This window comes from Protopterus annectens, chromosome 8.part0, assembly GCF_019279795.1.
Source record: "Protopterus annectens isolate FY-2018-M chromosome 8.part0, PAN1.0, whole genome shotgun sequence".
NCBI lineage: Eukaryota > Metazoa > Chordata > Ceratodontiformes > Protopteridae > Protopterus > Protopterus annectens.
Window position 1 is genome coordinate 47,847,909 of NC_056741.1, and position 24,457 is coordinate 47,872,365.

A 24,457-nucleotide genomic window follows, 5' to 3' on the forward strand; every position below is an offset into this window, starting at 1 on the left:
ATTTCCTCGGAACCGGGAGATACCTCGACTCAGGACCCAGGGGCCTTCGACCTCATGAGGAAGGTGTTGTCTACTCAGACAACCACGTCAGCAGAAACAGCTTCTCCCTCCCATAAAGGACCATTATCCTCCTCTGCACCCATGGCTACATCTAAGCGTCGAGCACCAGTGTCTCAGCCACCCCTGGAGGGTGCCCCCACTTCCTCGGAGGCTTCTTCGGATGCCCCCCCCTCGAGGAAGTTCCGAGGAAAAGATTGTGTAAGAGGAGACACTTAGATTCTCCACAAGAATCATTGACATCGGACACTGACTTGGATGAGTCAGAAGGGTCCCCAAAGTCACCCTCAGAGGATGTCTCTTTTTCTGACATCCTGGAGATCCTAAAGCAGAGAGGTGATTGGCAATCCCTCCCCCCTTCTGAGGATGAGTCAGTCTTGCTGAAGGCATTCGGTGCTCGCCCTTCCTCCTCCTGGGTCACTCCGCCCTTCGATGAGTTGATGGAGCTGATTGCTCGAAGGGCGTGGGAGACGCCTGACACGGTGGAGCCAGTCCCTAGGAAGCCTAATAAATATATTACTGCCCCTCAGGATAAGGCTTATCTGACAAAGGGAGTGCCAGTGGACGCTATGGTGGTGGCAGCGGCCACGAAAAAGGAGATGTCTGAATCTTCCTCATCTGTCCATCCGCCTAACAGAGATTCTAGGACTATGGACAGGTATGGGAAGCGCATTTTTAGTTCAGCGGCTTTTTCTATGCGATCCCTGAACTATTTGACCCACTTCACACGGCTACAGAGGGATCTAATCAAAGAGTTGGGAGAAACCCTCCAGGGTACTACAGATGCTGCTGTCTCAGAGAAAGTTACAGCACATCTCAATACCCTTACATCTATTACGAACTCGTCCATGAGGCTGATCTCATACGCAGCCGAAGGATCGAGTAGGGCAGCAGCTTCAGCGATTGCTCTTCGTAGACAATCCTGGATGCGCTTATGTTCATTTGCGGAGGCAGTCTTCCTTTACTAACGCCCCATTTGATGGTGCCACTCTCTTTGGCCCCAAAGTGAAGGAAACCCTTACCCGGTGTGAGCAAGAGGGAAAGACTCTGTCTGCTGTTGGAGTCCGTTTTTCCACCCCATCCAGACCGTACCCCAAAGGGCAACGTGGTGGAAAAATTTGGTTTCGAAAACCCCAGGGGTCTTTCCCAAGCACACAGGGTGATGCCCCCTCTAGAGGCAGAGGAGGGGGCAGAGGTGGAAGACGCCGCCCTGGTGGCAGAGGGGGTCCACAAAACCAAGGTGACAGGGATACACCCCCTGGGAAACCTTTCCAGCACTCCTGAGAGGAGGCCCGACTGTCCTGCTCTGGAGGCAGTCGGGGGTCACTTAGCTTTATACCCTCAGGCCTGGCAAAGTCTTACATCAGACAATTGGGTAAAAAGCGTTGTTACCAGAGGCTACAGAATACCCTTCCTATCGCCCCCAATTCCACAGAAAAGACTCCCAGATGTGCCGCCCCATCTGCGAGGCCCTGCAGCTATAGAAATTTCAAAGCTGCTAGAAAGAAGAGTCATCCAACCAGTCCCAGCGGACCAAAGAGGATTCGGAACTTACTCAAGGTTCTTTTTAGTTCCAAAGAAGACAGGGGACTGGAGGCCAATTCTGGACCTGAGCAAACTCAATACCTTCGTCAAGAAAGAAAAGTTCCGGATGGTCACGCTTCAATCGATCCTTCCATTTTTACAGAAGGACAACTGGATGTGCTCAATAGATCTGAAGGACGCATACTACCACATCAAAATGGCCAGGGCATCCAGGGATCACTTGCGCTTCCGGCTGGGAGCCAGTCACTTTCAGTTTCGAGCCCTGCCCTTTGGTCTGACCTCAGCCCCCAGGGTTTTCACCAAATGCATGGCAGTGGTAGCATCTCACTTGAGACGCCTGGGATTCCAGGTGTTTCCGTATCTGGACGACTGGCTCCTTTCTGCCACCACCCAGTGTCAACTGATTCAGGCCAGGGATTACACTCTACAGCTTTGTGTTCAACTCGGAATTTCCGTAAATTTCGAAAAATCTTTACTACAGCCATCACAGCATATCTTATTCATAGGAGCAGAATTGGATACGCGTTGTTTAGTTCTAAGGCTTCCTCCGGAAAGGATAGCCTCACTACAAAGCCACATATCTCTCCTTCTGTCATCCAGAAAATCCCCAGCAAAGCTGGTTCTGAAGGTCTTGGGTCTTATGGCAGCTTCTCTCATTGCGATACCCTTGGGAAGACTGCACATGAGAGTTCTACAATGGCTACTGTTTGCACAATGGTCGTTCCAACAGCTACCTCTACACGAAATTCTAATCACGAACACATGCAAATCACACCTAGCCTGGTGGCTCCGGACTTGCAATCTTTCCAGCGGAGGACCATTTGTGCTACCAACGCCGACAGCTACGGTTACCACAGACGCTTCCCTGATAGGGTGGGGGGGCATCTTTCAGGGACAGACAGTCCAAGGCGAATGGATCAATTTAGAGTACAATCTGCACATCAATGTTCTAGAGTTGAGGGCAGTGTTTCTAGCGTTGCAACACTTTGCTCCCCTTCTTCCTCTAGGGACTATTGCAGTTCAGACGGACAACATGTCCGTAGTCTGGTACATAAACAAACAAGGGGGAACCAAGTCTTATCAGCTATGCAGAGAGGCCATGAGAATCTGGCAATGGGCAGAGTCCACGGGTCGCTTTCTGATAGCAACGCACATCCCGGGGTCATCCAACGTCATAGCCGACAGGTTGAGCAGAGCAATCCTGTTGCCTCACGAGTGGTCCCTCAAACAATCAGTTGCGAAGGAGATTTTTCGCAAATGGGGCCAGCCTTCCTGCGATCTTTTTGCGTCTCCAATGAATGCCAAATGCAGGAGCTATTTTGCCCTATTACCCCCTCCAGGGGAAGTCCCCAGGGACGCTCTGGTTCACGATTGGCCCCCGGGTCTCCTTTACGCTTTTCCTCCCTTTCCCCTGATTGCAAAGTTTCTGCAGAAAGCCAACAACCTGCAAAGGACGATTATCCTCATTGCCCCATTCTGTCCTCGTCAGATCTGGTTTCCCTTTCTTCTGGCACACCGCATTTGGGAACCCTGGATCCTGGACCCGGAGCCGGATCTACTGACCCACTCATCAGGGGTTCCCCACCCCTCGCTACTTTCACTCAAACTAGCAGCTTGGCTGCTCCTTCTACTTAGCCAGGTCTGATCTTCTTTCACCTGCAGTTCAGAATATACTAGTGGCTTCTCATAAAGCTTCCACTACAAAGACTTACACTAGTAAATGGAAGCGTTTTGTTTACTGGGCAAATACACAACAATTGGACCCTATTATAGCTCCGTTAAATAAGATCTTGGAGTTTTTAACCGAATTGTTCCACCAAGGAGCTTCTCCTGCCACTTTGAGAGTGCAATTGGCTGCCATTTCCAACTTTCATGTGGAAGAATGTGGGGCTCCTATTATGGCTCACAGACTTTGTAAGGCCTTTCTGAAAGGATCTTTCCATATTAGACCACCAGTTAGAACTCCTACATCACCTTGGAACTTGAACCTTTTATTATCTAAATTGATGCTACCACCGTTTGAACCAGCCTCTTCTTGTTCATTGAAATATTTGTCGTGGAAGACCCTCTTTTTGGTGGCCATTACATCGGCTAGACGGGTGTCAGAGCTTCAAGCTCTTTCTATTAAACATCCTTATTTGATCTTTCACTCTGATAGAGTATCTCTTCGCACTAATCCTTCCTTTCTCCCCAAAGTTTGGTCCGTTAATAACATTAATCAATCCATTGAGCTCCCTACCTTTTTCAAAAACCACTCCAATAAGTTGGAGTATATGTTACACACGTTGGATGTTCATAGACAACTTAGGTTTTACCTGGATAGAACAAAGGATCATAGGAAAACAGATCAACTTTTTGTAGCCTTTGCAGACAGCAGGAAAGGTACAGCAGTTACTAAACGAACCCTTTCCAAATGGCTAACTGATTGCATTATATTTGTTTATGCTACTTCGGAACAAACTTTACCTGTCAAACCCAAGGGGCACTCTACAAGATCAGTATCTACATCCCTGGCTCATGCAGCTCGCTTACCATTAGACACTATTTGTGCAGCTGCCACTTGGTCTAAACCACATACATTCATTTCTCATTACAAGGTAGACAGGGTTTCTAGGGACAGGGCAACCTTTGGTTCCACTGTGCTCAAGAACGTTCTCCCGTGAGTTCCTCAGGAACATGGAGCTAGGGACGCTACCCATGTGTAAGAACAAATGGCAAGATTGAACACTCTCACATTTAGAAGTTATGTCCTTACCATAACGTTCCATGTGGAGTGTTCATCTCGCCTTTGTTCTTACATTCCCACCCTCCCACCCTCAGGAAGAACTTCCAATTTGGTGTCTGGTTTGGTTTCTCCTGCTTCTGCATTTCGCAGTTGTTGTGTATATATGTATATATGTATATATACATATATATATATATATATATATATATATATATATATATATATATATATATGTATATGTATAGGTGTTTCTTTCAGTTATGTTGTTTTTGGCATGAATGTGTTACTCTGTCTGTTGACTTCTGGTTTGCTTGCAAACTAGATCTGAGGTAAAGGCAGAGGGGGATTGTGGGTATTAGATTGTCTCGAGCTTCTTCTCGATGCAGAGCTTGCAAGAGGCCGGCACGGAGCCGAGGATCGGCTCCGAACCCATGTGTAAGAACAAAGGCGAGATGAACACTCCACATGGAACGTTATGGTAAGGACATAACTTCTAATTTTTGTCCATTTAATCTGTGATAAAACTTCATTCAGTAAAATTGTAATTTATTACTTTTAAAGTTTTGATGACTGTTTGATATTTGTTGATTTCATTGCACATTTTTACATAATTTTTTTACTTATGCTTTTTGCTAGTGTGTCTAATTGATCACATGAGTTACTGGTATAAAAGGAAGTGCGGTACTACTGTAAAAGGAAGTGTTGTATTCTTTGTCTTAGATTTTGATGACGTCCCTTGGTTGTTTTGGGACAAAGGCACTCAGCTGGATTTATTAAGCGTTTACTGCTTCAGCTGTGCCGTTTGTCATGTGCAGTCTCTGTTGTCTCCCAGGGCATTATTTCTCAGACTGGTTAGTTTGTCATGTGCAGTCTCTGTTGTCTCCCAGGGCATTATTTCTCAGACTGGTTAGTTTGTCATGTGCAGTCTCTGTTGTCTCCCAGGGCATTATTTCTCAGACTGGTTAGTTTGTCATGTGCAGTCTCTGTTGTCTCCCAGGGCATTGTTTCTCAGACTGGTTAGTTTGTCATGTGCAGTCTCTGTTGTCTCCCAGGGCATTATTTCTCAGACTGGTTAGTTTGTCATGTGCAGTCTCTGTTGTCTCCCAGGGCATTGTTTCTCAGACTGGTTAGTTTGTCATGTGCAGTCTCTGTTGTCTCCCAGGGCATTATTTCTCAGACTGGTTAGTTTGTCATGTGCAGTCTCTGTTGTCTCCCAGGGCATTATTTCTCAGACTGGTTAGTTTGTCATGTGCAGTCTCTGTTGTCTCCCAGGGCATTGTTTCTCAGACTGGTTAGTTTGTCATGTGCAGTCTCTGTTGTCTCCCAGGGCATTATTTCTCAGACTGGTTAGTTTGTCTTGTTTTGTAGCACTCTTTTTATTGATGTGTGTACGGGTCTACTTCATTTCACCTAACTTCCAATTCACTGACTTTCATTTCACTGACCCCATTTCACTGAAATTTCATTTGACTGACACTTCATTTCACTGATAGTTCATTTGACTGACAAGTATTATTAGCAAGAAAATGGAATATGCCCCCTTCCCCACTGTAGTGCGACCCTGTAGTTAGAATATATAGTTGGGGGGGTGTGGGGGCTGTGTATCATACGATATTGTTAAGTTTTGATATAATATTGCTTAGTAAAAGAAAAGTAAGTGGGGGGCTTTGCCCCCCCACACCCCCCGTTGTGGGGGGCTGTGCCCCCCACACCCCCCAACTATATATTCTAACTCCAGGGTCGCACTACAGTGGGGACGGGGGCATATTCCATTTTCTTGCTAATAATACTTGTCAGTCAAATGAACTGTCAGTGAAATGAAGTGTCAGTGAAATGAAATTTCAGTCATTTGGTCTCAGTCAAATGGGAGTCAGTGAATTGGAAGTTAGGTGAAATGAAGTAGACCCGTGTATATATATATATATATATATATATATATATATATATATATATATATATAATGTGTCTACTTCAAAGAAATGAAAGTCCACATTATCAAAAAAGAAATCAATGAGATGACATCACTGACACCGCAGTTGAACGAACGACCACAATGCCGAAGGATTTCACAAGGTAAGTATCTAGGTGGCAAACATCTCACAATGAAGCACACTGCACCACCTAAAACCCACCCTAACTAAATATACCAATATGTAATCGCACTACAGTGGGGAAAAGGGCAAATTTCCCCTTATTGGCCACCTAAATACTTACCCTGTGAAATCCTTCGGCATTGTGGTAATTCGTTCAACTGCAGTTTTGGTGATGTCATATCAGTCATTATGTCTTCAGTAATGTGGCCTTTCATTTATTTGAAGTAGATATATATATATGGGATCCGTACAGATGCTCGACTGCATCTTTCACCGAATCCCAATTTGGTGAGCATACTTGCGCGAAAGTTCACTGAAGCAGCATGTTCGCGTAAGTATGCTTGTTGTTCAGGTTGTACTACGCTGTATAAGGGAAAATTCCTTTTTCCCCACTGTAGTGCGACATTGGAGTGAGAATATTAAAGTAAGGGGGTGTGCAGGGGGGCTTTTTCGATGAAAGCGCTTTCATTAAAGTGTGTTCGGTGGTAATGGATTCAGGCTTTTGATCTTTTGATCAAAAGTCATAGATCCATATCTGTATATATATATATATATATATATATATATATATATATATATATATTTCACAGGCAAAACTGGTACTTGTGAGCATCAAAGCTACTGGCTGAAAAGCCTAAAAATTCAGCAAAAAAAGAACCATGCACTTTAGAAATGCTTAGTTGATATTTCCAACTAATGAAGCAATTATAACCTGTTTAAAAATCAAAACTTCTTTATTGAAAATTAAATAGATGAGTGCTTTCACCCTTAAATGAGCTTTGTAAGTCATTTAAAGGCAAAAGTGTTTAGTTGTTTTTCAATAAAGAACTTTTGATTGCAAAACCAGTTATTATTGCTTAATTACTGAAAAGTCTCAGCTGAGCTTGTCTACAGTGCTTGGTTCTTTTTTCATGACCTTTTAGGATTCCCATCCAGCAGCTTCATTACTCACAAGTATCAGTCCTCCCTGTGGTCTGTGTAGACATCTTACCCCCCCCCCCGCCCAAGGCTGGAGAACTACACAAGTATCAGTCCTCCCTGTGGTCTGTGTAGATGTCTTACCCCCCCCCCCGCCCAAGGCTGGAGAACTACACAAGTATCAGTCCTCCCTGTGGTCTGTGTAGACGTCTTACCCCCCCCCAAGGCTGGAGAACTACACAAGTATCAGTCCTCCCTGTGGTCTGTGTAGACATCTCACCCCCCCCTGCCCAAGGCTGGAGAACTACACAAGTATCAGTCCTCCCTGTGGTCTGTGTAGACGTCTCACCCCCCCCGCCCAAGGCTGGAGAACTATACAAGTATCAGTCCTCGCTGTGGTCTGTGTAGACGTCTTACCCCCCCCCACTCAAGGCTGGAGAACTACACAAGTATCAGTCCTCCCTGTGGTCTGTGTAGACGTCTTACCCCCCCCAAGGCTGGAGAACTACACAAGTATCAGTCCTCCCTGTGGTCTGTGTAGACGTCTCACCCCCCCCGCCCAAGGCTGGAGAACTATACAAGTATCAGTCCTCGCTGTGGTCTGTGTAGACGTCTTACCCCCCCACCCCACCCAAGGCTGGAGAACTACACAAGTATCAGTCCTCCCTGTGGTCTGTGTAGACGTCTTACCCGCCCCCCCCACCCAAGGCTGGAGAACTACATAAGTATCAGTCCTCCCTGTGGTCTGTGTAGATGTCTTACCCCCCCCCGCCCAAGGCTGGAGAACTACACAAGTATCAGTCCTCCCTGTGGTCTGTGTAGACGTCTTACCACCTCCCTTGCCCAAGGCTGGAGAACTACACAAGTATCAGTCTTCCCTGTGGTCTGTGTAGACGTCTTACCTCCCCCCGCCCAAGGCTGGAGAACTACACAAGTATCAGTCCTCCCTGTGGTCTGTGTAGACTTCTTACCCCCCCCCCGCCCAAGGCTGGAGAACTACACAAGTATCAGTCCTCCCTGTGGTCTGTGTAGACGTCTTAACCCCCCCAAGGCTGGAGAACTACACAAGTATCAGTCCTCCCTGTGGTCTGTGTAGACGTCTTAACCCCCCCAAGGCTGGAGAACTACACAAGTATCAGTCCTCCCTGTGGTCTCTTGTTTTCCCTAATAGGAGGTAGATGTCTTACCACCCCTACCCCCGCCCAAGGCTGGAGAACTATTGCACCTCAACACAAAGATCAGTGCTCCATGTATATATCTATATATATATATATATATATAGAGAGAGAGAGAGAGAGAGAGAGATACAGGCACACACACACACACACACACACACACACACAAAGATCAGTGTTGATGCATATAGTTAGATAGATAAATAAATATATGTTGATTTATCAAAATGCACAAGCATCAAAACATAGGTAATCAGTACTGGCATTTCAGAAATCAGCAGACCAAAAACCACAATATTAAAAAAAAAATCACAAAAAAAACAACTTTCTTTTGTGCTTTAACAAAAACCCTACCACCAAATGCAGATATATTGATAGTGTTACAGGGTCTGAGTTAGCTGCAGAATTAAGGTTAGCACACATTAGTAAGGATTAGCAGGGAGGCTTCACTAGGCTGTACCCCGAGGATATAGTCTAATCTGTATCTACTGCAGGCCATGCCATTCCCAGGGGAATAAAACAACTCACATCTAGTACAGAACAGGCAAATCACAGGGGTATAAAACAGTCCACAATCTAGTACAGAAGAGGTCATTCCCAGGGGTGTAAAACAATTCACATCTAGTGCAAATCAGGCCACTCCCAGGGTATAAAACACTATACAGCTAGTATAACGCAGGTAATTCCCAAAGATATGAAACAGTCTGCATCTAGTACAAAGCAGGTCACTCCAAGGGGTATAAAACAATCCACATCTAGTACAGACCAGGTGGCTCCCAGGAGTATAAAACAGTCTACAACTAGTACAAAGCAGGCTACTCTCAGGGTTGTAAAACAATCCACATCAAGTACAGATCAGGTCATTTCCTCAGGTATAAAACAGTCCACATCTAGTGTAGAGCAGGCCATTCTCAGGGGTGTAAAACAGTTCACATCTAGTACAGAGCAGGCAATTCCCAGGAGTACAAAACAATCCACATCTACTACAGACCTGGTCACTCCCAGGGATATAAAACAGTCCAAACCCAATGGTATAGAACAGTACACATCTAGTACAAAGCAGGCCATTCCCAGGGGTATGAAACAGTCCATATCTAGTACACAGCAGGCTGTTCCCAAGGGGGTATAAAACAATCCACATCTAGTACAGCGCATGTGACTCTCGGGGCTATAAAACAGTCCACATGTGGTACAGAGTAGGCCATTCCTATGCGTATAAAACAATCCACATCTAGAACAAAGCATGTGACTCCCATGGGTATAAAATAGTCTAGAGCAGGTGAATCTCAGGGATATAAAATAATCTACATCTAGTACAGAACAAGTCATTCCCAGGAGTATACAATAATCCACATCTAGTGCAGAGTAGGTCATTCCCAAGGGTATAAAACAATCCACATCTAGTACAGAGCCGGCAACTCCCAGTGGTATAAAACAGTCTACAACTAGAACAGAGAAGGTTATTCCCAGGGGTAAAAAATAATCCACATTTAATGTAGAACAGGGTGTTCCCAGGGATGTAAAACAGTTCTCATCTAGTAGAGAGCATTTGACTCCCAGGGGTATAAAACAGTCCACATCTAATACAGAGCAGACAATTCCCAGAGGTATAGACCAGGCCACATCTAGTACAGAGCAGACCATTCCCAAGGGGGTATAAAACATTCCACATCTAGTACAGAGCAGGTCACTCCCATTGGTATAATCAGTCCACATGTAATACAGACCAGGCAACTCCCACTGGTATAAAACAGTCCACATATAGTACAGAGCAGGCCATTCACAGGGTTATAAAACAGTTCTCATTTAGTAGAAAGCATTCGACTCCCAGGGATATAAAACAGTCCACAACTAATACAGAACAGGCAATTCCCAGAGGTATAGACCAGTCCACATCTAGTACAGAGCAGACCATTCCCAAGAGGGTATAAAACATTCCACATCTAGTACAGAGCAGGTGACTCCCAGAGGTATAATCAGTCCACATGTGATACAGACCAGGCAACTTCCACTGGTATAAAACAGTCCACGTATAGTACAGAATAAGCCATTCCCAGGGTTATAAAACAGTCCACATGTAGTACAGAGCAGGCCATTTCCAGGGATATAAAGTAGTCCATGTGTACTGCAAACCAGGTGATTCCCAACAGTATTAAACAGTTCACACCTAGTACAGTACAGGTTATTCCCAGGGGTAGAAAATAATCCAGTTCTAATACACAGCAGACCATTCCCAGAGGTACAAACAGTCCCACAACTAGTACAAAGCAGTCCATCCCCAGAGGTATAAAACAGTCCACAACTGCTACAGAGCAGGTGATTCCCTGGCATATAAAATAGTCCACATGTAGTGTAGAGCAGACCATTCTGATTGGCATAAAGGTGCATTAGGTGGTGATTTACTATTTGCTTGGAAATCATTATACACATTTGACTCCTTTTCTGTATACTCCCCCATTTTATGCCTCCATAAATATGAACTGGATAAGACTTATCATTCTGACCATTCTGGGTGTGAAGCAGCAGCATCCCAAAACAAAATGAAAATATATTCATTATTACTTTTGTGAAAGGGTTATGACGCCAGACCCCCAGAATCCACAACCATATATGCACACAGTGCTGCTTTCCTGGAGTTGTATGGCATAAACTTATTTAGGCGAACCTTTCAGGATATGTCCTGACATCATTGATAGCCCAGTATGTAAGCGGTTCAGCATTTGCTGGTGCAATGTCCATATCATCTAGCTTCACTATTTGGTCAGGTGTGTCAAAGACTGTAGATGTTTCTGGAATAAGTGATCTACTTAATGTATCTGGAATGGCATATTGAAATGAAATAATATGGTCTGAAGTGCAGGAATATGAATAGTAGCTGTGGTTGCTTTTAACATTGCCATTTCTGCTTTAAACACAGGCTATGTTAAATAAGCATTTTTTCTAGAGTGTCACTTTCAACAGATATATGATTTATTCCTCCCAAGTATAAATGCATTTTGTTCAGGCAGGTTCACTCTATCAGCCTTGGCTCAGTTCCTTTAACTTCTATTGAAGGTAAAATGCTTATTTTTGTTCCTCATAAACAACTTCCACTACACCACCACCCATTATTTTCAAATTTTGCTCCATAAGTTTTCAGATTCATGTTGACTTACTGACAGTTTTAGCAAGTCCCATTTTTATGAAATGATTTTGCTAAAAAACAAATTTAACTAATCAAAACTTCTAGCTTACATATTTAGGGTCACCCCTATATCTCCAGTTATGTACTCTAACTCTACATTTGCAGTACAATGGAGAAAAGGTCCAAGTCAGGTTCAACAAAAGTGACTTTCAGTGGAACTGTTTTATGGGACTGGGACTCACTGAACTTGCAGTCTTCCAATCCCACATATTCAGTCCTAAATTGTTTGGTTGCACCGCTTGTTGTTCTCTAAATTCTATGGTTTGGTTGCACCGCTTGTTGTTTTCTAAATTCTATGGTTTGGTTGCACCACTTGTTGTTTTCTAAATTCTATGGTTTGGTTGCACCGCTTGTTGTTTTCTAAATTCTATGGTTTGGTTGCACCACTTGTTGTTGTCTGAATTCTGTGGTTTTGTTGCACTGCTTGTTGCTCTCTAAATTCTATGGTTTGGTTGCACCGTTTGTTCTCTAAATTCTATGGTTTGGTTGCACCGCTTGTTGTTCTTCTGAAAATCCTCTTTCATTGTTAATGCTTTTGCTGCTCCCAGTATCACCATCAAGATGCTGACATGTCCCTTTATTTTTCATTAGTACCACAAATGGCTAAACAGTTTTGTAGATTCAAGGTGTCTACAGTATGTGAAGAAATGTCTGGTGCAGCTATTCTGTACTTTCCTCCTTAGCAGAAATAGTTTATTGGTAATCAATGCTAAACTTTTTTTCAGCTATTCAGCACAGGCTTTTTTGGAGATATTTGATGTGAAGTTGTTAAAGCTTGCCGTTTATTCTCACTGATGGGTTCGGAGCTGATCCTCGGCTCTGACACAGCTGATAGCAAAGCTCAAGGTTTGCCAGTAGCTCGAGACCAAGCCCCATATCCCATGATGCACTGCTGGAATTACCCAGATCTAGTTTGCTGTGGTACAGATCTCTGTGTTCCAGATAGCTCAAACCAATTTTATTGGATAGATTCGTCTATTTGCAAATTTTAAAAAACTTTTTTCTTGACTTTCTTGTTAGGATAGTTTTTATATATATATATATAAGTGCCCTGTGTTGGCTTGTTTTTTTCTATAGAGTTGGCCTAGTAGTTGGCCTTGTAGTTAACCACATTCTTAGCAGTAGTTTGTTAGATAATTTCTTGAATGTGTTTTAAATTTGTCTAAATTTAAAATAGAGATGTCTTATGAGAAAGAGAAGCCACATCCTAAATCTGGCTTCAAAAAATGTCCGGATTGTGGAAAAAAATGTCAGTCACTGATGGGCACGTTCAGTGTGTTTATTGTCTGGGGACATTACACCTCCAAGACTCTTGTAGAATCTGTCACTCCTTCTCTTCCAGGGTACTTTTAGAGAAGGAGGAAATTGGTGGATAGGGGTTTACTTCAGCACCCCTTTTTGGAAGCACTGGGTGACCAGGATGGTGCTAGTAAATCCTCAAAGTCATCCAAATCTTCAGGTGACTCCAAAGCATCGAAAAACACAAAAACAATGGAGGGTGTAGGGTCATCGGTTACACTGCCCTCAGAACTGAGTGTTGCTTCTGTTCAGAGCCAGCTCACAGCTTTGGAGCTGGTTTCTGAGATTCCCTCATCTCCTCTGCTCCAATCAGCACCCTCAGTGCACTCCTCGAGGTCTTCTGTCAGCCTGTCAGATCTGGATATGGACCGGTTGATGCAGAAGCATTTACGGGCACCAGGCCTTGCCAAATTGTTGTCGGCTCCGACGCCTTCATCAGAATCGAAGACCATTGACCCGGACTTGACTGTTCCTCCTCTGAGCCGTACCGGACTTTTGGAGCCAGAGGAGCCTGACCTGATGGTTGCTGAGCCTGTGGAGCTGAGACCTGCTCCAGTGTTATCGGTTCCATCTACTCGGACGTCCTTGGTGCCGACCGGGGACTTTAGGAGCCAACACTTTCCTGTCAGGTCCGAAGAGGATAGTCGTACCGATTTGTCATTGCCGACCCTTCCTCTCAGGGCTTTGGCTCGGATGAGCTTGGCTCCTACCTCAGGCTCAGAGCCCATGGCCTCAGTGCAGGAGGATCGGGCGGTCCCTTCGGATCCGTCTACCCCCTTCTCGTCGGAGCCATGGTGCGTTCGATGCCATGAGGAAAGTCCTGTCCCCAAAGACATCATCAGCATCAGGTCCGCTTCTGCTTCTACCAGTCAACCCAAGCATAGAGACCCGGAGCCTCAAGTAGCCCCACAGGGTGCCCCCTGCTCTTCTGAGACCTCCCAAGATGCCCCCACTGAGGAGGTACCCAGGAAGAGACTGTGCAAGAAGAGGCACTTGGACTCCCCACAGGAGTCTTTGACATCTGACACTGACTTGGATGAGTCAGAAGGGTCCCCTCGATCCCCCTCCGAGGATATCTCCTTTGCGGAGATATTAGAGATCCTTAATCAGAGGGGTGGTTGGCAGTCCAAAAGCCCTACTGAAGATGAGTCAGTGCTCTTGAAGGCTTTCGGGTCTCAATCTTCCACCTCTTGGGTGTCTCCGCCTTATGATGAGCTCATGGAGCTGATCTCTCGTAAGGCGTGGGAGTCTCTGGAGGCCATGGAACCTGTCCCTCGGAAGCCAAATACGTTCATCTTTGCCCCAGTGCACAAAGCTTTTTTGACTAAGGGAGTGCCTGTAGATGCCATGTTGGTGGGGGCAGCCACCAAAAAGGAAACATCTGAGACATCCTCATCTGTCTATCCTCCTAACAGAGATTCCAGGATCATGGATAGATATAAGAAACGCATGTTTAGTTCAGCGACTTTTTCCCTTCAATCACTGAACTATTTAACCCATTTTACAAGATTACAAAGAGATCTCCTGAAAGAGCTAGGAGATACTCTCCAGGGTACGGTAGCTGCAGGGGTTGCCAACAAAGATAACACCCAGCTCGCTTCCCTAAACTCAATTGTGAACTCGTCCATGCTTCTCATATCTTATGCAGTTGATGGTTCGAGTAGAGCCGCTAGTTCAGGCATTGCCCTGCGTAGACAAGCCTGGATGCATCTCTGTTCCTTTGCGGAGCCTTTCAAATCTTCCTTTATCAACACCCCATTTGATGGCTCATCCCTGTTTCGGCCCAAGGTAAAGGAAACTCTAGACAGGTGTGAGCAGGAAGGCAAGACTCTATCTGCCATTGGAGTCCATTTTTCTACCCCTACTCGGCCCTATCCCAAGGGCCCTAAGGGCAGAAAGATGTGGTTCCGAAATGCACAGGGAGCCTTTCAGGACACACGTGGAGAAACCCCCCCCCTCTAAAAGCAGAGGAGGGGGTTATAATGGAAGATGCCACCTGTGCGGCCGAGGGGGAGTCCACAACAGCAGGGTGACAGAGGCCAGTTCTCTGGTCAGCCCTACCAGCGCTCCTGAAAGGAGACCCAGCTGTCCGGCTCTGGAGGCAGTTGGGGGTCGCTTATCTTTGTACCCAGAAGCCTGGCTAAGCATAACATCTGATACCTGGGTACAAAGCATCATTTCCAAATGGTATTTCATACGTTCTCTTCCCCTCCCACTCATGTCAACAGAATCCTGGATGTTCCACCCAGTCTCAGGGAACAAGCAACTATAGATGTCCGCAAGTTGCTAGAAAAAAAGAGTCATCCAGCCAGTCCCAGCAGACCAAACTGGATTCGGAACTTACTCAAGATTCTTTTTGGTTCCAAAGAAAACAGGCGACTGGAGACCTATCTTGGACCTCAGCAGACTCGACCAATTTGTAAAAAAAGAGAAGTTCCGAATGTTCATGCTTCAGACCATTCTTCTCTTTCTAGGGAAAGGCGATTGGATGTGCTCCATCGATCTCAGGGACGCATACTACCACATAAAGATGGACAGACACTCCAGAGATCACCTGCATTTCCAGCTGGGAGCCAATCACTACCAGTTTCGAGCCCTGCCCTTTGGTCTCACTACAACCCCTACAGTGTTCACCAAATGCATGACAGTGGTCACGGCTCACCTGAGGCGTCTAGGATTCCAGGTGTTTCCATATCTAGACGATTGGCTCCTCACCACTACCTCCAGGCATCAATTGATTCAGGCAACACAATCTACTCTGACACTCTGCCACCACTTAGGCATTAAAGTCAACTTCGAAAAGTCTGCCTTGTCACCATCGCAGCATACCATCTTTATAGGAGCAGAGTTAGATACCTCAACCACCACTCTACATCTTCCAGTCGAAAGGGTCTCACTTCTTCGCCAACACATCAACTCATTGGTGTCGAAGAACAGAGCTGCAGCCGCAGAAGTTTTGAAGGTACTAGGTTTGATGGCGGCAGCAATTCTAGCCATTCCACTCACAAGGATGCATATGCGAATTCTTCAATGGCGCCTGCTCACTCAGTGGTCTTGCCAGAAATTGCCAATGAACCATATGATTCTCATCACAAACTCTTGCAAGAGGGACCTTCGGTGGTGGTTGATGTCTCTTCATGTCACAATAGGAAGACCCTTTGTGCCCCCCCCAGTAGCCGCTGTGACCACAGACGCTTCCCTGATAGGGTGGGGGGACATTTTCAGGGAAAGACTGCCCAAGGCACATGGACGGCTCAAGAGTCACATCTGCATATCAATATTCTGGAGTTGAGAGCAGTACTTCTGGCGTTCCAGTGCTTTCAGGACTCTCTTCTTCTAGGGATAATTGTAATTCAAACAGACAACATGTCAGTGGTCTGGTATTTGAACAAACAGGGCAGACCCAAGTCTTATCCCCTTTGTTGAGAAGCCCTCAGGGTATGGCAATGGGCTGTGTCATCCCAGCATTTTCTGTTAACAACGCACATCCCGGGAAAATCCAATGTGATAGCGGACAAGCTGAGCAGGGCAATCCTGCTGCCTCACGAGTGGTCTCTCAAGCAACACATTGCGGACATGATTTTCCGCAAATGGGGCCAGCCTTATCAATACCAAATGCAGAAGCTACTTTAACCTAATACCACCTCCGGGACATCCCCCGAGAGACGCACTCGTACATGATTGGCCTCCGGGTCTCCTATATGCATTCCCTCCAATTCCATTGATACCCAGGTTTTTACAGAAAGCAAAGTCGCTGGGAAGGACTGTTATCCTTATAGCCCCCCATTGGACTCGACAGATTTGGTTCCCTTTTCTTCACCATCAACTGCTGGAGGATCCATGGATCCTGGACCCAATTCCAGACCTCCTGACACACCCGTCAGGGGACCTCCATCCTTCATTGCAGTCTCTAAAGCTGACTGCCTGACTGATCCACTTCCCCAAATAGCCAGGCTTCATTCACTCTCAGATGACACAAGACCAATTCTGTTGTCTTCTCATAAGCCATCCACCAGAAAACTATATCGCAGTAAGTGGAAAAAGGTTCTCCATTTGGGCCAGTATACAAAAAATTGACCCTTTCTGAGCTCCTTTGTCATCCATTTTAGAGTTTTTGACAATGCTTTTTAAGGAAGGAGCAGCAGCTGCCACAGTTCGGGTTCAGTTAGCCACCATATCAAATTTCCACCTTGGATTGGATGGGTTAAATATTATGGCCCATAAGTTATCTAAGGTTTTTCTCAAAGGTGTTTTTCACATGAGACCTCCTGTCAAAATCCCTTATTCTCCCTGAAATATGAATTTTATGCTATCTCAAATAATTCTTCCCCCTTCAAACCAGCATCATCTTGTGATCTCAAATTTTTGTCCTGGAAAACTATTTTTCTAGTGGCCATTACTTCTGCCCACGGAGTGTCAGAACTTCAAGCATTATCTATCAGACCTCCTTATATGATTATCCATGCTGACAGAGTATATCTCAGAACAAACCTCTCTTTTTGCCTAAAGTCTGTTCTGAGTCTAATATCAATCAGGTCATTGAGTTGCCAGTCTTTTTTCCCAACCATTCCAACAAATTAGAATACATGCTGCACAAACTTGACGTGCACAGACAGCTCAGATTTTATCTTGATAGAACTAAGGATATTAGAAAATCAGATCAACTCATTGTATCCTTTTCGGAGGCCAGAAAAGGTAGACCAGTGGCTAAAACAACCCTTTCAAAATGGTTATCGGATTGTATCTCATTTGTTCATGCAACTGCTAACATACCTTTGCCACACAAAGTAAAGTCTCATTCAACCAGAGCCATTTCTACGTCTTCTGCTTTTCAAGCTAAATTGCCCTTTGATAACATTTGTGCTGCAGCCACTTGGTTTAAGCCTCATACCTTTATCACTCATTACAAAGAAGATAAGGCTTCCAGGGACAGGTCTTCTTTTGGTTCTACCGTCCTGAAAAATGTACTCCCGTGAGCCACCCAGGATTGTGGGTGCTAGGGACACTACCCATCAGTGAGAATAAATGGCAAGATTTAACAACTTCACATAAAGAGGTTATGTACTCACCATAACATTCCATGTGAGTTGTTTATCTCACCTTTATTCTCGCGTCCCTCCTGGCTGACAGTTGACCTAGAGGCTAGTATCATCCTAGTTGTTCAATACTTCTTCTTTCTTCTTGGGGAGTGCACCCCTTAAAGGGGTATATATATATATATATATATATATATATATATATATATATATATATATATATATATATATATATATATATATATATATATATATATATATATATATATATATATATATATATATATATATATATATATATATATATATATATATATATATATATATATATATATATATATATATATATATATATATATATATATATATATATATATATATATATGTATATATATATATATATATATATATATATATATATATATATATATATATATATATATATATATATATACATATATATATATATACATATATATATATAGCCAGCAAACAAGAACTGAGGTAATTCCAGCAGTGCATCATGGGATAAGGGGCTTGGTCTCGAGCTACTGGCAAACCTTGAGCTTTGCTATCGGCCGTGTCGGAACCAAGGATCGGCTCCGAACCTATCCGTGAGAATAAAGGTGAGATAAACAACTCGCATGGAACGTTATGGTGAGTGCATAACTTATTTTTTTTTTCTAATGTTTGCATGCTAGTTTTACCACATATATGGCATTTCTCTACCAACAGTGACACTGAGATATTACCTTTGTACCAAGGCACTTATAGCATGAATTATATCTGTTTATTTACTTGTTTTCTGGGTTAACCCACTAGTTATAAGTGCCCATTTCCAAGGGTAAGCCAAGATAACTTCTGCAGGACTTGCCCAGAATCATAAACTATCCATGTGGAGACTGAGGGAAATTAAGCTAAAGACTAAAGAATAAAGTTTACTAGTAGTTTATAATCTAAATCCTCTATCTTAAACTACCAGACAGTCCATTGGCTTTGTACTCTACACATATTGGATCATGCCCTTTTACTCTGTTACACGCTACAACAAAGTGCCTAATTTGCAAATCTTACATACATTTATTGTTTATACTGCTAAATTAATTAAGCAAATTTCAAATAACTGACTGTTTAGTAATAACCTTTCCTGTAAGAGTACATCATTTATCCCGCATACAATACAGTTTTCCAGCTTTTGATATAAGACTCTCTATAACTACTGTCTTGGACTAATGTTGGCACTTCAGCTGTGCTCTTAGTCACTCATTCAGTAAGCAGTTTGTTCTGAGACTTCAAACTGTATCTCTATAGGATTAAAATGTTAATTGCAATAAGCTTATCAGCTGTACCTTTGTTGTTTAACCTTTTTTACAGGAATCAGGAAATTTCTCATTAAATTGTATGTCTCAGCCCTACAAATATAAAGAAGTACTGTAATTTCTACTCATTATTTAAAATCTTATTTCCAGTAAAAATTGTTCCAGCCTTTCACAGATTTCCACCCAGGTCTTTATTTTCATATCAAATATGGGCAAAGTATCTTCTGTTTCCATTGTGTTATTTTCTCCTCCTTGCTGACATTATGTAAATCTTTTATAGCTCGTCATGTAATTAAAGGTGTTCAAGAAGTAAAAGTGCAAATGTCTTCAGTATTTGAACAAGTTTAATAAATAATTCAGTCTCCAAGAGAACAGCAGGATCAAAAATAGTACTTGTAACCCATTAGCCTAGAATGTAAACTGAGCACTTTCGAGAGAGAGCAATGACGGGGGCTCAGAGCCATCGTGAACTGTTTACTAATTACCGCTCTTTCACAGTGCTCTGAAACACAATGTACATGCTAGACTTGAGCATTGCTTGCCAAAATACTACACAGACTGATCACACCATGCTGAAGCTCATCTCTGTTGCATACAAATTACCAAAGGCATAGAGTCCCTAAAGGTTTGCACCTTCGGTAAACTGTAATTAATTTAATCACCTGCTTAGGCCAGCCAACTACAGTAATGGAACAGTCCAAATGGAAGATGGGCAACACAAACATTCATTGCTTTGCAGTCAACAACTGTCCATGGAAGTGCCTAAGGCCTCTCGCAGCTGCCAATCTACATTTGTGGGTTCAGTGGGTGGAGAGCTGTAGCTGGCAGGGGAAGGAATATTTTATTGTTAGTACTGCAAGTGGAATATAGCTACCCAATCAGAACATGTCTGTAGGTTACATGGATGGTTCCTGGGGGTGGAGTATAGCTACCCAATCAGAACATGCCTGTAGGTTACATGGATGGTTCCTGGGGGTGGAATATAGCTACCCAATCAGAACATGCCTGTAGGTTACATGGATGGTTCCTGGGGGTGGAGTATAGCTACCCAATCAGAACATGCCTGTAGGTTACATGGATGGTTCCTGGGGGTGGAGTATAGCTACCCAATCAGAACATGCCTGTAGGTTACATGGATGGGTCCTGGGGGTGGAGTATAGCTACCCAATCAGAACATGCCTGTAGGTTACATGGATGGGTCCTGGGAGTGGAGTATAGCTACCCAATCAGAACATGCCTGTAGGTTACATGGATGGTTCCTGGGGGTGGAGTATAGCTACCCAATCAGAACATGCCTGTAGGTTACATGGATGGTTCCTGGGAGTGGAGTATAGCTACCCAATCAGAACATGCCTGTAGGTTACATGGATGGTTCCTGGGAGTGGAGTATAGCTACCCAATCAGAACATGTCTGTAGGTTACATGGATGGTTCCTGGGAGTGGAGTATAGCTACCCAATCAGAACATGCCTGTAGGTTACATGGATGGTTCCTGGGAGTGGAGTATAGCTACCCAATCAGAACATGTCTGTAGGTTACATGGATGGTTCCTGGGAGTGGAGTATAGCTACCCAATCAGAACATGCCTGTAGGTTACATGGATGGGTCCTGGGAGTGGAGTATAGCTACCCAATCAGAACATGTCTGTAGGTTACATGGATGGTTCCTGGGGGTGGCGTATAGCTACCCAATCAGAACATGTCTGTAGGTTACATGGATGGTTCCTGGGAGTGGAGTATAGCTACCCAATCAGAACATGTCTGTAGGTTACATGGATGGTTCCTGGGAGTGGAGTATAGCTACCCAATCAGAACATGCCTGTAGGTTACATGGATGGTTCCTGGGGGTGGAGTATAGCTACCCAATCAGAACATGCCTGTAGGTTACATGGATGGTTCCTGGGGGTGGAGTATAGCTACCCAATCAGAACATGCCTGTAGGTTACATGGATGGTTCCTGGGGGTGGACTATAGCTACCCAATCAGAACATGCCTGTAGGTTACATGGATGGTTCCTGGGAGTGGAGTATAGCTACCCAATCAGAACATGCCTGTAGGTTACATGGATGGTTCCTGGGGGTGGAGTATAGGTACCCAATCAGAACATGCCTGTAGGTTACATGGATGGGTCCTGGGAGTGGAGTATAGCTACCCAATTAGAACATGTCTGTAGGTTACATGGATGGTTCCTGGGGGTGGAGTATAGCTACCGAGTCAGAACATGTCAGTAGATTACATGGATGAGTACTGGGGGTGGAGTATAGCTACCCAATCAGAACATGTCTGCATGTTACATGGATGGGTCCTGGGGGTGGAGTATAGCTACCGAGTAAGAACATGTCTGTAGGTTACATGGATGAGTACTGGGGGTGGAGTATAGCTACCCAATCAGAACATGACTGTAGGTTACATGGATGGTTCCTGGGAGTGGAGTATAGCTACCCAATTAGAACATGCCTGTAGGTTACATGGATGGGTCCTGGGAGTGGAGTATAGCTACCCAATTAGAACATGTCTGTAGGTTACATGGATGGTTCCTGGGGGTGGAGTATAGCTACCGAGTCAGAACATGTCTGTAGATTACATGGATGAGTACTGGGGGTGGAGTATAGCTACCCAATCAGAACATGCCTGTAGGTTACATGGATGGTTCCTGGGGGTGGAGTATAGCTACCCAATCAGAATATGCCTGTAGGTTACATGGATGGTTCCTGGGAGTGGAGTATAGCTACCCAATTAGAACATGCCTGTAGGTTACATGGATGGGTCCTGGGAGTGGAGTATAGCTACCCAATTAGAACATGTCTGTAGGTTACATGGATGGTTCCTGGGGGTGGAGTATAGCTACCGAGTCAGAACATGTCTGTAGATTACATGGATGAGTACTGGGGGTGGAGTATAGCTACCCAATCAGAACATGTCTGCATGTTACATGGATGGGTCCTGGGGGTGGAGTATAGCTACCGAGTAAGAACATGTCTGTAGGTTACATGGATGAGTACTGGGGGTGGAGTATAGGTACTCAATCATTAGATGTCTGTAGGTTACATGGATGGGTCCTGGAGGTGGAGTATAGCTACCCAATCAGAACATGTCTGTAGGTTACATGGATGGTTCCTGGGAGTGGAGTATAGCTACCCAGTCAGAACATGTCTGTAGGTTACATGGATGGTTCCTGGGGGTGGAGTATAGCTACCGAGTCAGAACATGTCTGTAGGTTACATGGATGAGTACTGGGGGTGGAGTATAGCTACTCAATCAGAACATGTCTGCAGGTTACATGGATGGGTCCTGGGGGTGGACTATAGCTACTCAATCAGAAGATGTCTGTAGGTTACATGGATGGGCCCTGGGGGTGGAGTATAGCTACTCAATCAGAAGATGTCTGTAGGTTGCATGGATGGGACCTGGTATTTGGGCTGGGGGCATATTTAGTCTAGTATTTCAGGGAGTTATGGAGCTGCCATGTAAACTTGGGAGTGGGCTATAGAATATTTAGTGTATTTTACAGCTGTACTCTCCTACTTCAAAAACTGTCCCTAACAAGGTGTGTGTGTGTGTGTGTGTGTGTGTGTGTGTGTGTGTGTGTGTGTGTGTGTGTGTGTGTGCGTGCGTGTGTGTGCGTGTGTGTGTGTGTTTGCGCGCGCGTGTGTGTGTGTGTGTGTGTGTGCGTGAAACACTTATTGACATTTCAATTACAAACTTTCTTATTAAATGAAAACAAGAAATGGAAATGCTATTCTGTACAGGCATGGTAAATGTTCTTTTACACTGAATATACATTTCAGTTTGATATTCTGTGCATTGCCGACATCTGGTACAGGGGCATCTCTTTTGCTGAAAGATAACAAAGAGCGGTATACAGTGTCCTTAATGTAGTATTTAAACCATTGCTTAAGTGCAGTCTGATTTCTTGACTAAAGGAAACCTTCTGTTTTTGTAACATGAATGATTTTAAATTTGATAATGTATGAAATTTAATAAAACTACACAGCACATTACTGCATGCATTTATCATAAGCATGTTTGTATACAGTCTTGATGAATTTTTTAATACACATTTCGCTTTCTTCATGTGCTGATTTATTTTATATTAAATGATAATACTTTCAGAAATTATTAGCTGTGAATATCTTACTTGTAATGAAATTGTACATCACAGCAGATGCTCTATGTAAACTCTGATAACCTTAACTTTTGAGAGATAATTCAGAGGAACATAAACATATGCGCCCATGTTTGGGTGTGTGTATTGCATCTTTATGCAACTGACATATGTGCCTGTCATCTGGAACTCTTCATTAACAAGGTGTCACAAAGAAAGCCCTCTTCTGATTGTTTTTTTTTTTGTTTTTTTTTTTATCTGAACTTGAACTGAAAATGAACAGTTGCTCATCCCAGGACACCATGGAACACTATGCTAATATTACTAACCGCTAAATGCTACCTTTCTTGCCTTCTGTCTAGGTAATCGGATTAAGGTTGTGTCCGGTCTCAATTATGGAAAACTGACAAATCTCCACACTCTAGAACTGAGGGGAAACCAGCTGGAATCCACAGATGGTCTCTACTTACCCAGTCTGAAAAAGCTCTACTTGGTAAATGCCTTAAAAAAATCTGCATGCACTTCTTAGCTTCAAACAGATTTGACTTGTTTTTGTCAGGGCATTTTGCAGACACACAGTATGTTCAAAGCCTTGTCAGAACTAGTCAGCAACAGTCTGTGGAAAACCGTGGAAGATCTGGAGGAGGCATAGCTTAAAAAATCAAAAATAATTGCCAAAGCCCAGTACATGCTCACTGGAATGACTGATCAACTATAGATTAAAAAAAAAAAACTCTTGTGAACTATGCATATTGGAGGTAACTGCATTAGCCATTTAACTGAATTTATAAAGATTTTGGATAGCATTTCAATTTTTGTGCATTAACTAAGAAGGCCCAAGAAGGAAAGCTACACAATGTAGTTTACATAGTTTTACATACAAAGCACATTGTTTAGACTACAGAATAATATTAATAAGGAAACACAAGAGAGTATACTTAACCCTGCACCTGCGGTCCAGATTGTGGATAAATACAGTCTGACATGGACCATTTTTCAAATA

The 24,457-nt window shown here is 43.9% G+C and overlaps 1 protein-coding gene across 1 annotated transcript in view; it reads left to right on the forward strand.

The window, feature by feature from the left end:
• Window positions 1-24,457, forward strand: part of LRRC23 (leucine rich repeat containing 23) — a 1,080,884-nt gene that overhangs the window by 524,422 nt on the left and 532,005 nt on the right. The window contains exon 5 of the mRNA XM_044079596.1: window positions 23,817-23,947. Within this exon, the coding sequence (XP_043935531.1) occupies window positions 23,817-23,947 (131 nt within the window). The remainder of the gene's footprint in view (window positions 1-23,816; window positions 23,948-24,457) is intronic.